General features: G+C 43.8%; 1 protein-coding gene across 1 annotated transcript in view; it reads left to right on the forward strand.

Annotated features, from left to right (window-relative positions):
- Positions 1 to 15,508, forward strand: part of LOC137384960 (protein piccolo-like) — a 631,016-nt gene that overhangs the window by 525,330 nt on the left and 90,178 nt on the right. Inside the window, exons 23-24 of the mRNA XM_068059672.1 lie at positions 10,458 to 10,596; positions 13,846 to 13,878. Of these exons, the coding sequence (XP_067915773.1) occupies positions 10,458 to 10,596; positions 13,846 to 13,878 (172 nt within the window). The remainder of the gene's footprint in view (positions 1 to 10,457; positions 10,597 to 13,845; positions 13,879 to 15,508) is intronic.

The raw sequence follows: 15,508 nt of genomic DNA on the forward strand, positions 1-15,508 counted from the left end.
TGTGTGTGTGTGTGTGTGTGTGTGTGTGTGTGTGTGTGTGTGTGTGTGTGTGTGTGTGTGTGTGTGTGTGTGTGTGTGCACTAAGATAAAAAAAGTGACTTTAAAATTCAGTTAAGGTAGAAAGGGGACTTTTTAAAATTTAATGTTGGATTATTAAAATTTTGATCTATGTGATATTATTTTACTTCATTACAAGTTAAGACTTGTTTAATAATAAACTGTTAATTTTGTTGCTCAGTAAAGAAACCTGGTTAGTGTGTTCTATTCTGGGAAAAATAGTGTATCTGATTGACTTTTTCAGTAAGTGGGAATTTTTCTTTAAACATGTTGTGACCTGTGGAGAAGTGGGACTGAATTAAAAGTGCACTCTACCCACCTCATTCATAACAACTGTTAAAAAAGCCAGTTGGCATTTTGGCCTGAAAACAGAAAAAGAGTTGCTGTGTGCCTGCCAGGAGAAGACAGCCAATATCTTTCTCTCTGAAGAATCCCAGCATCTTTGAAGAATTCCTGTATCAAGTGTGTTTACTATTTCCTCCTGTATTTGAAGAAACCTTCACTGCTACTTTTCTGCTAAAAGACCTAAGAAAATCCTTGTTGCTACTTCCTGCTGTAAAGCCTGACTGGAGCTTTCTGTGCATCTCTTGGAAGCCTACCCAGATTGATCATCGACATCGCCTGGAAAGAGCTGTTCCAGGAAGATCCCATTGACAGCCACTTATTCGCCTTTGCGACACTTCAAAACAAAGGACTTCTTTTAAGCCGAAGTAGTTTTTTTTATTCCTTCTATTTCTTTGCAACAGCTGTACACAAAAATTCCTTTTGTTTTCTCGGTTAACCAGTTGTGTGTGTCTGTATGTCTGGGCTAGGATAAATAAGGGGCTTTAATACTGCAATTAGTGTGTATGTTTTGCTTCATTATTGGTTCAAACTTGGTTTGTAATAAACTGATAATTTTGTTGTTTATGAAAGAAACCTGGTTAGTGTGTTTTATTCTGGGGTAAAATAGAATATCTGATTGACTTTCGGTAAGTGGGAAAATTTTAAATATATGTTGTGACCAGTGGAGAAGTGGGACTGAATTAACAGTGCACTCCTCCTGCCTTGGCCGTAACAGGATTCATGTGCATCGATCGTCAAAGGTGGCAAAACATATTGGGCTGAATTTTAAAAGCTTGCTGCTGTTCTGAGCTTGAAAAAGTACATGAAGCATGCACGAGACGTGTGCTGCGGAGTCGCCGCGATATTTTGTGCGGGGGATCACTAGCATGGAGGGGGCTTAGCACCCGCCCCTGATGACGTAGAGGGGGCAGGCGTTCTATCCCTGGCAATGGCGTTCAGTGCCACTGCACAGGCACCGGCGCCATTTTTCTTTAGGGCTTCAAGCCTTTAAACACATTTAACTTTTTAAAGGGAAATGAAACTATGTTGTCATTTGCACAGTCAAAAAACAGGTGAAGCCCCTTTTTCACCCTCCGCTGACCTACCAAGTCTTTAATTTCCCTCTCTCCCCCCGAAAACACTGTTTTGCCAGTCCCGACCTTTCACCCCCAAATGTACAGATTTTTGCCCTTCAACCCCTTCCCACCATCCCCTCAGCCAATTGAAACAGCTTTACTCGCTCCCCACCACCCTGAAAATTTCACTCCTCCCCCTCTCCACTGGTGTTACACCTTGGATTTCCAATCGGAGATCCAAAGGCGTGGGACCTCTAGCAATCGGCAGGAATACCGGCATGGGACGGCCGTCGCTAAAAGCTGTCGTTATTCATTGATTTTATTGTAACTAATATATTTAAATAAGGTCTCTGTCGCCGTGCGGCGGGGAGGCCGACACGAGGCCTCACCGCTTATAACATGCAACGGAGCCTTCCCAGCGTCGAGGCCCGTTGCGGGCCTCTCCCGGAAGTATTTTCTGGGGCCCCCGCCACGACCCCCAACATTGGGGGCTGATAAAATTCAGCCCATTGAGAGAGTGGTTCACAAAACATATGGAATCTTGGGCTACATAGAGGTATTGAGTACAAAAGCAGGGAAGTTAAGCTGAACCTTTATAAAGCTCTGTCTAGGCCACAGCTAGAGTATTGTGTTCAGTTGTGGTCACCATACTTTCGGAAAGATGTGAGGGTCCTTGAGAGGGTGCAGAGAAGATTTACCAGAATAGTTCCAGGGATGAAGGAACTTATCCACAATGGAGAAACTAGGGTTCTCCTTGCAGCAAAGGAGATTTGATAGAGGTGTACCAGACTTCTTTGGCGAGAGAGACAATGGGTAAGCGCCTGGAGGTGGCAGACTATGACAATTTTAGATAGGGTAGACAAAGAAAATCTATTAGTTAATGGTACAAGGACTAGGGGACACAGATTTATGGTTTTGGGAAAGAGATGCATGGGAGGATGTGAGGAAGAACATTTTTATGCAGCGAGCGGTAATGACCTAGAACTCACTGCTCACAAGGGTGGTGATAACGGAGACGATGAATGATTTCAAAAGGAAATTGGATAGGCAGTTGAGCGAAATAAACTTGCAGGGCTACGGGGATAGAGCTGGGGCATAGGACTGATGGATTGCTCTGCAGAGAGCTGGCATGGACCCAATGGGCCAAATGGCCTCTCGCTGCAGCATTATGACTCTATGATATAATGGTATATTGGAATTCTGTACTTGGATTAGAGATACATTTTTCTGGAATCAAGTTAAAGGTATTCTACAATAGTGTAGAAAATGAAATGAAAATTAATCAAACCTAATTTTATTGCCAACCAATTAATTAAATCACCTAGTAAATTTGCGGATGACACGAAGGTCGGTGGAGTTGTGGATAGTGCCGAAGGATGTTGTAGGGTACAGAGGGACATAGATAGGCTGCAGAGCTGGGCTGAGAGATGGCAAATGGAGTTTAATGCGGAAAAGTGTGAGGTGATTCACTTTGGAAGGAGTAACAGGAATGCAGAGTACTGGGCTAATGGGAAGATTCTTGGTAGTGTAGATGAACAGAGAGATCTTGGTGTCCAGGTACATAAATCCCTGAAAGTTGCTACCCAGGTTAATAGGGCTGTTAAGAAGGCATATGGTGTGTTACCTTTTATTAGTAGGGGGGTCGAGTTTCAGAGCCACGAGGTCATGCTGCAGCTGTACAAAACTCTGGTGAGACCGCACCTGGAGTATTGCGTGCAGTTCTGGTCACCGCATTATAGGAAGGATGTGGAAGCTTTGGAAAGGGTGCAGAGGAGATTTACTAGGATGTTGCCTGGTATGGAGGGAAGGTCTTACGAGGAAAGGCTGAGGGACTTGAGGTTGTTTTCGTTGGAGAGAAGGAGGAGGAGAGGTGACTTAATAGAGACATATAAGATAATCAGTGGGTTAGATAGGGTGGATAGTGAGAGTCTTTTTCCTCGGTTGGTGATGGCAAACACGAGGGGACATAGCTTTAAGTTGAGGGGTGATTGATATAGGACAGATGTTAGAGGTAGTTTCTTTACTCAGAGAGTAGTAGGGGCGTGGAACGCCCTGCCTGCAACAGTAGTAGACTCGCCAACTTTAAGGGCATTTAAGTGGTCATTGGATAGACATATGGATGAAAATGGAATAGTGTAGGTCAGATGGTTTCACAGGTCGGCGCAACATCGAGGGCCAAAGGGCCTGTACTGCGCTGTAATGTTCTAATTCTAAAAAAAAATTCTAAATGGGAATGAGTTGCTCTGAGGCAACCTTCCAACCTCACCAATTTTCTGACATGCACTTGTGGCCGGATGATTTGATACACCTGGGCAGCGATTGAGGAAAATCGCAACAAATACATCTTATTACTGCATGATGATCAAATGTATGTATCGAAGTGTACTTCTGATCGTTCCATCATTTGCAAGTGGTTTGTGGAGGATCCATGATATCTTCTCCTTTGTCTCCATATCCATTATGATGCTTTCTGATGTGCCTGCTGCTAAACTACATACTATTTATTTTTGGGCTTTATTTACTTTGCTGCCGTTCAATGTGCCAATTTCCAACCAGATGCATGTAGCCCTTATTTGGGAAGGCCAATCTGACAGTGAATGGATGCTAAAGTACAAGTTGATAATAAGTGAAGATATGTGTGCAATTTAAACTGGTCTCCTGGTCAAGAATCCAAGTATGAGAATTACACAGCTGAACCTCACTATTGAAGTAATTGATTCCAGGACTCATTTGATTGGGTTGAGTTCCAAGATCTCTTAAGTGGCAAGATAAGATGTATCCACCAATGAGAGAACAGCACAGAGAACTGACACTTGGGCCTTCAAAATTAAAAGTTAGCCTAGCAATATTGCCAGTGTAATGAACATTACAGTAAATACAAACAGAGTATTGCATGAAGGAGGGTGAACAACCAGGGCTAGTTGTTTTTTTTAAAAATTCAGTAGCTTTTGCATTGCAAGGTGTCACGCTGCACAAAAACCTAACCTACTAAAACTGTAGATTTACCAAAACACTCTGGCTGGAATTTTACGGTGGGCGAAGGGGACCCATCCACAAGCCGAAAAGTCGGTGGCAAGTCCGCCTCCGCCAGGCTTAGGGAATCCAGACCAGATTTTACGATCCCCAGGCTCTGAATTGGTCTTGGGCAGGACTTCCACCTTATTGAGGCAGGAAGTCCTGCTGAATGGAGCTGCCGGACAATCAGCAGGCCGGTAGCTCTTAGTCCCAGCAGCACCACCGGGAGTGGTGGCCACTGCTGGAACTACACCCAGCTGCAGGAGGAAGAGGAAAGATGGCCCTGGAAAGAAGGTAAGTTTACAGGGCCTTGCCGGAGACAATCAGTCAGGCCCTGGCAGGTCAAGGGGGTCGGTTAGGAGGGCGGGGGGGGGGGGGGGGGGGGTGTTGTGCGTTGGGACTTCAGGAACGACCCTCCATGGGGCACAGGGTACCCGATCAGGAGGGTTCCACCCCCCAGCCCACCATAAAGACATCTAGATTTATCAGGCCTCAGCTGCCCGCCAGCCAAACATAAAATATCCATGGGGGTGGGCGGAGGTCCTTAAGTGGCGAATATTTGGCCACTTAAGGGCCTTGACTGGCCTGGGGCGGGCGAGCCGTTTTTCGCCGCCACCGCCCCGAATAAATTGGCAGCGGAGGCGGGAACGGGTCAGGAAGAGCACCCCACCAAGAAGCCTGCTCTTTTGACGGGCGTAAAATTGCGGCCTCTGTTTGTATGTCTCTCGTCAAAAAGTTAAAAAAAGCATTTGTAAGGGCTGGAAGGCTAGGAACAGATGAAGCACTTGAGGAATATAAAGACAGTAGGAAGGAACTTAAGCAAGGAGTCAGGAGGGCTAAAAGGGGTCATGAAAAGTCATTGGCAAACAGGATTAAGGAAAATCCCAAGGCTTTTTATACATATATAAAGAGCAAGAGGGTAACCAGGGAAAGGGTTGGCCCACTCAAGGACAGAGATGGGAATCTATGTGTGGAGCCAGAGGAAATGGGCGAGGTGCTAAATGGGTACTTTGCATCAGTATTCACCAAAGAGAAGGACTTGGTGGATGATGAGCCGAGGGAAGGGAGTGCAGATAGTCTCAGTCATCTCATGATCAAAAAGGAGGAGGTGTTGGGTGTCTTGAAAAGCATTAGGTAGATAAGTCCCCAGGGCCTGATGGGATGTGCCCTGGAATACTGAGGGAGGCAAGGGAAGAAATTGCTGGGGCCTTGACAGAAATCTTCGCATCTTCATTGGTGACAGGTGAGGTCCCAGAGGACTGGAGAATAGCCAATGTTGTTCCTTTGTTTAAGAAGGGTGGCAAGGATAATCCAGGAAATTATAGGCTGGTGAGCTTTATGTCAGTGGTGGGGAAACTATTAGAGAGGATTATTCAGGACAGGATTTACTCCCATTTGGAAACAAACAAACGTATTAGTGAGAGACAGCATGGTTTTGTGAAGGGGAGGTTGTGTCTTACTAAATTGATTGAGTTTTTTGAGGAAGTGATGAAGATGATTGATGAAGGAAGGGCAGTGGATGTTATCTATATGGACTTTCGTAAAGCCTTTGACAAGGTCCCGCATGGCAGACTGGTACAAAATGTGAAGTCACACGGGATCAGAGGTGAGCTGGCAAGATGGATACAGAACTGGCTCTGTCATAGAGGACAGAGGGCATCAGTGGATGGGTGTTTTTCTGAATGGAGGGATGTGACTAGTGGTGTTCCGCAGGGATCAGTGCTGGGACCTTTGCTGTTTGTAGTATATATAAATGATTTGGAGGAAAATGTAGCTGGTCTGATTAGTAAGTTTGCGGACGACACAAAGATTGGTGGAGTTGCGGATAATGATGAGGATTGTCAGAGGATACAGCAGGATATAGATCGGTTGGAGACTTGGGCGGAGAATTGGCAGATGGAGTTTAATCTGGACAAATGTGAGGTAATGCATTTTGGAAGGTCTAATGCAGGTGGGAAGTATACAGTAAATGGCAGAACCCTAAGGAGTATTGACAGGCAGAGAGATCTGGGCGTACAGGTCCACAGGTCACTGAAAGTGGCAACGCAGGTGGATAAGGTAGTCAAGAAGGCATTTGGCATGCTTGCCTTCATCGGTCGGGGCATAGAGTATAAAAATTGGCAAGTCATGCTGCAGCTGTACAGAACCTTAGTTAGGCCACACTTAGAATATTGCGTGCAATTCTGGTCGCCACACTACCAGAAGGATGTGGAGGCTTTGGAGGGGGTACAGAGGAGGTTTACCAGGATGTTGCCTGGTCTGGAGGGCATTAGCTATGAGGAGAGGTTGGAAAAACTCAGATTGTTTTCACTGAAACGACAGAGGTGGAGGGGGCGACATGATAGAGGTTTACAAAGTTATGAGCGGCATGGACAGAGTGGATAGTCAGAAGTTTTTTCCCAGGGTGGAAGAGTCAGTTACTAGGAGACATAGGTTTAAGGTGCGAGGGGCAAAGTTTAGAGGGGATGTGCGAGGCAAGTTTTTTTACACAGAGGGTGGTGAGTGCCTGGAACGTGCTGCCGGGGGAGGTGGTGGAAGCAGGTATGAAAGCGACGTTTAAGAGACATCTTGACAAATGTATGAATAGGATGGGAATAGAGGGATATGGGCCCCGGAAGTGCAGAAGGTGTTAGTTTAGGCAGGCATCAAGATTGGCGCAGGCTTGGAGGGCCGAATGGCCTGTTCCTGTGCTGTACTGTTCTTTGTTCTATGTCGATATTATTGTTGGTAATGCTGCTGGGTTGAACTGCCTGAATTTCATAAGCCTGGCAGGTTGATTTTCGACTCTGCTCCTTCATTTGGCACAATGAGGCCATATGTTAGGTTCCATGCTGGCACTAATCCTGCTGTAAATATAATGTATCTAATAGACCCAATATGGTGTTCTGAGATATCAAAAGAATAAAAGAGAGACAGTTATGCAGTTTCTCTCTTTTATTCTAAATTAATTAACAGTTGTCAATCATAGCAACACCCTTTTTCCTTTTTGATATCCTTTCTTTCATCTGTGACTTCCTTTGTTTCTTTCTCTTCTTTCAATGCAAATCAAACCACCAAATTAACTTCACTTTGAATTTCTCTAATAGTTTTATGGTGATATTTGAAAATACTCTGCAAATAGTTTTGTTATGATGTGTTCTTCACCTTTCTAACAACCTTACAGGAAATTATTTGAAGGTACAGTATTTCTATCTCCAATTATTATGAAAAGTAACTCATTATTTTGAATTATATTACAAAGTTCCATAGAATGTGCTCATGCACTGCTGGCAATAATCCTTTACAGTGAGCACACTTTTAATATAAAGCATCAATTTGAATGTCAACTTTACTGTATTGGCTGGAACCTTGATCATCAAGGTTTTTGTATTTTAACCCTATTCCATTGACAACAGAAAACTGCCAGACTTTTGATCAAGTGACAACACATACAACAGCACATTCAAGCACCAGATTGCAGAAAGCAGCTTTTATTTTACCGAGAGGTTCAATTATGAAAGAATAAATAAAAATTGATTAAAAATAAAACTAAGATGACTACTTTGAGAGAAAGGAAAGCAGTTTTCACTCATGGAAAAGACTGTACTCCCATAATCCACAGTATAGTTTGTCAGGAACAGCTAGTACTCAGACTACCAGAGATAGTACCTGCCTCACTAAACATGTCATGTATTCCTTATAACTATGTATATATAATTATTGCTGATTATATTACAACCATGTAACTTATCCCAAAGTGAGGAGGGAGTCTCCTCGTGGTTTAGGTTAATGAACAGTCTCTGATAAAAATTAATTCCAAAAATTAAACTAATATATCAGTATGTTAATAATGGAAACTTGATTCTATAAAAGATGATTTCAATTGAGATTTGCACTTTAGGGTTAGGGTTAAAAGAGATTAAAAGAGTGCTACAATGTTATGAAAAAAAATCATTCATTATTTGGAGGTGTTTGTATCGCACTGAATATAGTCAAAGTCAATTATTAAGCAATTATAAGGATTTACATAGTAGGCCTTCTTATCAGAAGTTTAAGCTTTGTTACTGAGTGTGATGGATCATCATCAGGTCCAACGGATATTCGTGGGAAGAGGAGATTTTTAATGACAAGGATCTGTTATAATATGAACATACGAATTAGGAGCAGAAGTAGGCCATTCGGCCCCTCGAGCCTGCTCTGCCATTCAATAAGATCATGGCTGATCGGTTTGTGTTTCCAATTCCACACTCCCATCTACCCCCGATAACCCTTGATTCCCTTGCCTAACAAGAATCTATCCATCTCCGCCTTAAAAATATTCAATATCCCTGCCTCCACCACCTCTGAGGCAGAGAGTTCCAACCCTCTGAGAGAAAAAAATTCTCCTCACCTCTGTCCTAAAAGGGCAACCGCTAATTTTAAAATATTGCCCCCTAGTTCTGGGCTAACCCACAGAGGAAATATCCCTTCACATCCACCTTGTCAAGACCGTTCAGGATCTTATTATCTTCAATCGAGTCTCTCCTCACTCTTCTAAGCTCCAGTGAAAACAAGTCCAGTCTGTCCAACCTTTCCTCATAAGACAACCCACTCATTCCAGGTATCAATCTAGTAAACCTTCTCTGAACCACCTCCAATGCATTCACATCCTTCCTTAATTAAGGAGACCAAAACTGCCCACAGTATTCGAGATGTGGTCTCACCAATGCTCTGTATAACTGAAGCATAACATCCTTACTTTTATTTTCAATTCCTCTCATAATAAAGGATAGCATTCCATTAGTCCTCTTTATTACCTGCTGTACCTGCATACTAACTTCTTGTGACTCATGCACTGGAACACCTAGATCCCTCTGCACTTCAGAATTCTGCAGTCGTTCTCTGTTTAAGTAATACTCTGCTTTTTTATTCTTCCTGCCAAAGTGAACAACTTCACATTTTCCCACATTATACTCCATCTGCCAGATTTTTGCCCATTCACTCAACCTATCTATATCGGTCTGCAACCTCCTTATGTCCTCTTTACAACATACTTTCCTACCTATCTTTGTGTCATCTGCAAATTTAGCTACCATGCCATCGCTCTTCCTTATCTAAGTCATTGATATAAATTGTAAAAAGTTGTGGCCCCATCACAGACCCCTGCGGGACTCCACTCGTCACACCCTGCCACTCAGAAAAGGACCCATTTATGCAACTCTGTTTTCTGTCAGCCAGCCAATCTTCTCTCCATGCTCATATATTACCCCCTATACCATGAGCGCTTACTTTGCGCAATAACCTTTTATGTGGCACCCTGTCAAATGCCTTCTGGAAATCCAAGTACAGTACGTCACAAGCTCCCCTTTATCCACAGCACATGGCACTCCTTCAAAGAACTGTTATAGTGAAGTATGATTGTTATAATGAAGTGTAAATATGTTCCTCACATTCTACTGACTACATTTGCTGCTAGTAACCTTCATCAAGTTTTCAGATTTTGCACACTTTTAGGGGGTACGGTAGCATACGACTAGTAATCCTAGATACCTGGATTAATGATCTGGAGATATAAGTTCAAATCCCACGATGGGAGCTGGGGAATTTAAATTCAGTTAGTTAAATAAATCTGGAATGAAAAGCTAGTATCAGTAATGGTGACAATGAAACCACCAGATTGTTGTAAAAACCCATCTGGTTCACTAACGTCCTTTAGGGAAAGAAATCTGCTGTATTTACCAGGTCTGGCCTTTGAGTGACCCCACATCCCACAGCAATGTGGTTGATGCTTAACTGCCCTCTGTAGTGGCCTAGCAAGCCACTCAGTTGTGTTCAAGAAGGTGACTCACCTTCTCCAGGATAATTAGGAATGGACAATAAATGCTGGCCTTGCCAGTGACACCCACATCCCATGAATGAGTAAATCAATAAATCTTGCCTGTAAAGGAAATGATTAAATTTCATGTCTGGCCCAGAGTGATGAATGTTTCTATTTTGAGCTAACCCAGTGTTCTGCTCTCTGTATAGCGAGGTCCACCAGTCACAGGAACACTGAGTCTTCTATTTCCACTGCTTCATCCGTCAGCAGTGTTGGAAGTGGCTACAGTGTTGACAGTGAAGGCAGCACAACAGGAGGGGATTACAGCGTGTTCACTGCCCCTCAAATGTAAGTTAACCAAACATATTGAGTTTTACATTATGAGAGAATTTTACGGTTTCATATTGAGTTAAGTATCTTCCTATAGAATGGCAGTGACGACTGAGTAAATTACAAATTGCAAAGGTAGCAGCATAAACATCAGACCCTTTTTCAGATAAACAGCTTTCAAATAATTATTCTTAAACTGCTTGATCAATAAAATATTTTAATGCCTATAATAAATGGAAGCATTCTGACAGAAGTGCATAACACCAGCAATTGTGAATTATCAATGTGATCTGTGTTGTGGGAATGACTTTAAGACCAGACCACCTTAAGGACTAAGTTCAGGTCATTGGAGGAAGTGATGTCGAGTCACACATGACCAGTCAGTTGTGGGTGGAGCCCGTGATAGTAAGACAGGTGTAGATGAGCTTGTGCAGTAAGTTTTTATGTAGATATGTTCTAGTTCTATTATAATAAAACCCAAGTTTATTTTGGATATTATTTGTAGTCCTGTGACTCTTAACAACAGATCAAATACAAGGGCCAAGTAATATTACACGGTGGCTGTGTCAGGATCTATTTATTTTTTTCTGAAGACCACCGAACGTCACATTGTGGCAACTTTTGATCTTTTCTTGAAGAATACATCAAGAGAGAACACGGAACACTAAGCTGTCTACCTGAGTGGCCTAAGATCCAGCAGGAGAGCAGCTAGCAAGAGATGCCACAACACTATAGTGAGCCAAGAGCACATCCAGAACCCCGGGAGGTTGGAACTTTGAGAAGGCAATTTGCCAGGGGATCAGAGCTTTGACCTATCGGGCAGTGCATCAAAAAATTTTAAAAGCAGTGGTTGAAGCTATTGATGCTTTGTGGGCAGGGCTTAAGCCCAAAAGAGTGGGAAGAACTAGACAGAGCCACAGGAGGTCCAGCACCATGCAAAAGCCTGTGGCAGCTGCAAGTACTGCAAGCTCCAGTTCTCTTAAAAAAAGACAACTCCCTGTTCAAAAAAATTCAAACAGCTGTATCACAAACAGCCTGTTTGTGCAAATAAGGAGATCTAGCACCTTTCACTCTTAAAAGCGGCACGTACCGAATCTCTCTTAAAAGGAAAAAGAAAAGAACTATTCCTGTGATAAATGCAGTCTGTAAAGCCATATGTATTTATTCAAAAAGGATCATTATGACCATGGCTTTCAGATATCCAGTTATGGACTGGAAGGTGTTGGAAATAGCATCTGCATTTAAACTATTGCGACAGCAAATGGAGTTGTTTCTTTGGGAGCAGGATGTGACTGAACCAGGGAAATGAGCTACCAAAATTAAGCTCACACTGGGCAATGAAAGTTTGAAATGGTTCAATACCTCAGGATTACCAGATGAGAATCTGAAAGACCCTAGAAAGTTTTGGACATTCCTGGAGCAGCAACTGAAGATAAAGCTGAATTACCGGGTGCGTAGGCTTGAGCTTATGACCCACTGGAAAAGGCAAAATGAGTCTATTGACCAGTTTGTTGCAAGGTGCCAAGAAAAAGCTCAATATTGTGACTTCACAGATACTGAATTGTCAGAATGGATGAAAGAGCTAGTAATCACGTCGACCCCAATAGCGTCCTTTCAAAAATACCAGCTAGTAAAGAAAAGCACACCATAGATGCATTGCTTGATGATGGAAGGAAATTTGAAGCCATCATGGCTGGGCGTGAACAGTTACAAGCGTTGGGGGTGGCTACAACAATTGGTATCGTAATCAAGGCTCGGAAGTCTGCTAAGCCTTGTGGAAAATGTGGCCTGACTCCCCCAAATCACAATTGTCTGGCGTACAGAGACCTGTGTAAAACTTGTAGCATGCGAGGATATTGGGCAAGGCAGTGCAGAATACCAAGCTCAAATACTGCACACAAGAATGGTGGCAGATCACATGCAGAGACAACATCTGCAAGAAGGGGTGGAAAACACAGCAAGAGGTAGGCCAAGACACAACAAAAGCCCAAGTAGGTACATCAGGTCAGCAGAGAGACAGATTGTCAGCAGGACACGAATAAAGAATGCGCTGTGTGAACAGTGAGCAAGCATTCCACATAGTCAATCTGGATCAGCATGTCAATGCTATTTGACAATCTGAGGCATTCACCATGATCGGTATTATATGTCCACAGAAGAGCGGCAAGCTCAGAGTGAAAATATTCTGCCCATCCTTATACGGAAGGACATGTACTCCAAGAAATGGGAATCCATGGTGCAACCCACCGCAACAAGGCTGACGGCCTACAATGGTTCTCCAACTCAGTGCATTGGAACAATAACCTTGCAGTGCAGCTATGGGAGTTCCAAATGGCTACCATAAATGTTCTACATTGTAGACACAACTGGACCAGCTGTTGCAGGACTTCCAGCATACTGAGGTCTACGATTTGTCACAATACATGAATTCAGTAAAACACCGAAGATGGCAGAAAATATTCAAGTTGAGTGTAATTGGTCAATCCATGTAAAAGACGACTCAAAGGCTGGCAGTCTTGGCATGAAGAGGCGGTACGATCAGGAATCACTCCTCAGGGCTTCAGCTACTTGGATCATTGGGATCTCTTCTGGTGCAGAGGTGACCTGTACAAGAAGGATGGGTTGCATCTAAACTGGAAGGGGACCAATATCCTTGCGGGGAGGTTTGCTAGTACTACTCGGGAGGGTTTAAACTAGTCTTGCAGGGGCGTGGGACCCAAAGTAGTAGTCTCTCCGATGAGATAGTTGAGGCAAATGTAGAGGTTAAAGCAAGCAAGTCCAGTAGGCAGGCCGGGCAGGGGCAGGACAAGGAGCGTGGAAGGTCTGGTAGGCTAAACTGCATTTACTTTAATGCAAGAAACCTTACAGGTAAGGCAAATGAACTCCGAGCATGGATCGGTACATGGGATTGTGATATTATAGCTATTACGGAAACGTAGTTGAGGGATGGGCAGGACTGGCAGCTCAATGTTCCGGGGTACCGATCCTTCCGGCGTGACAGAGTTTGAGGTAAGAGAGGAGGGGGAGTTGCACTATTGATTAGGGAGAACATCACGGCAGTACTTAGAGAGATATCCCTGGGGGAAGGTCCTGCAAGGCCATATGGGTAGAACTTAGAAATAAGAAAGGGGTGATCACTTTGATGGGATTATACTATAGGCCCCAAATAGTCAGAGGGAAGTGGAGGAGCATATATGTAGGGAAATCAGATAGGTGTAGGAATTATAGGGTTGTAATAGTAGGTGATTTTAACTGGGACTGCCTTAGTGCTAAGGGATCAGATGGGGAAGAATTTGTTAAGTGTGTCGAGGACAGTTTTCTGAAGCAGTATGTGGATGACCCTACTATAGAAGGGGTTACACTCGACCTCCTCTTAGGAAATGAGGATGGGCAGGTGGTTGATGTGTCAGTGGGGGAGCACTTTGGGACCAGTGACCATAACTCTATTAGCTTCAAGATAGTTATGGAAAAGGATAGGACTGGTCCTCAGGTTGAAGTCCTAAATTGGGGGAAAGCTAATTTCGATGGCATCAGACAGGAACTCTCAAAAGTTGAATGGGAGAGGCTGTTTACAGGTAAAGGGACGTCTGGCAAGTGGGAGGCTTTTAAAAGTGAGATAGGAAGAGTTCAGGGCCGGCATCTTCCTGTTAGATGGAAGGGCAAGGCTGGCAAATTTAGGGAACCTTGGTTGACGAGGGATATTGAGGGTCTGGTCAGGACAAAGAAGGAGGCATATGTCAGGTATAGACAGCTGGGATCCAGTGAGTCCCTCAAGGAGTATAGGGGATGTAGGACTACATTTTAGAAGGAAATTAGGAGGGCAAAAAGGGGCCATGAGATTTCCCTGGCAGATAAGATAAAGGACAATCCTAAAAGACTCTATAAGTATGTTAAGAGTAAAAGGGTAGCTAGGTCCCCTTAAGGATCAGTGTGGTAATCTATGTGTGGAGCCACAGGAAATGGTCGAGATCTTAAATGAATACTTCTTGTCTGTATTTACCGTGGAGAAGGTCATGGAAGCTAGTGAGTTCAAGGGAGGGAACTGCAATATCCTGGAGCATATCAACATTACAAAGGAGGAGGTGTTGGAGGTTTTGAAGCGCTTTAAGATGGATAAATCCTCAGGGCCTGACCAGGTGTATCCTAGGATGCTATGGGAAGCAAGGGAGGAGATTGCTGGGGCCCTGGCAGAGATTTTTGTATCATCGTTAGCCACGGGTGAGGTACCGGAAGACTGGAGGATAGCTAATGTTGTGCCTTTATTTAAGAAGGGCAGCAGGGATAAGTCAGGGAACTACAGGCTGATGAGCCTTACATCAGTGGTGGGAAAGTTATTGGAAGGGATTCTGAGAGACAGGATTTATATGCATTTGGAAAGGCATGGTCTGATTAGGGATAGTCAGCATGGCTTTGTGCGTGGGAAATCACGTCTCACGAATTTGATTGAGTTTTTCGAGGAGGTGACCAAGAGGATTGATGAGGGCAGGGCGGAGAACGTTGTCTACATGGACTTTAGCAAGGCCTTTGACAAGGTCCCACATGGTAGGCTGGTCCAGAAGGTTCAAACACATGGGATCCAGGGTGAGGTAGCCAATTGGATACAAAATTGGCTTGGTGATAGGAGGCAGAGGGTGGTAGTGGAGGGTTGTTTTTCAGATTGGAGGCCAGTGACCAGTGGTGTGCCACAGGGATCGGTGCTGGGCCCTCTGTTGTTTGTCATATATATTAATGACTTGGATGTGAATGTAGGGGGCATGATTAGTAAATTTGCAGATGACACCAAAATTGGTGGTATAGTGGACAGTGAAGAAGGTTGTCTAAGGTTACAACAGGATATAGATAAACTTGGAAAGTGGGCAAGGGATTGGCAAATGGAATTTAACGCAGACAAGTGCAAAGTGATGCATTTTGGGAAGTTAAACCAGGGCAG

Source organism: Heterodontus francisci, chromosome 27 (genome assembly GCF_036365525.1).
Source record: "Heterodontus francisci isolate sHetFra1 chromosome 27, sHetFra1.hap1, whole genome shotgun sequence".
NCBI classification, from domain to species: Eukaryota; Metazoa; Chordata; class Chondrichthyes; order Heterodontiformes; family Heterodontidae; genus Heterodontus; species Heterodontus francisci.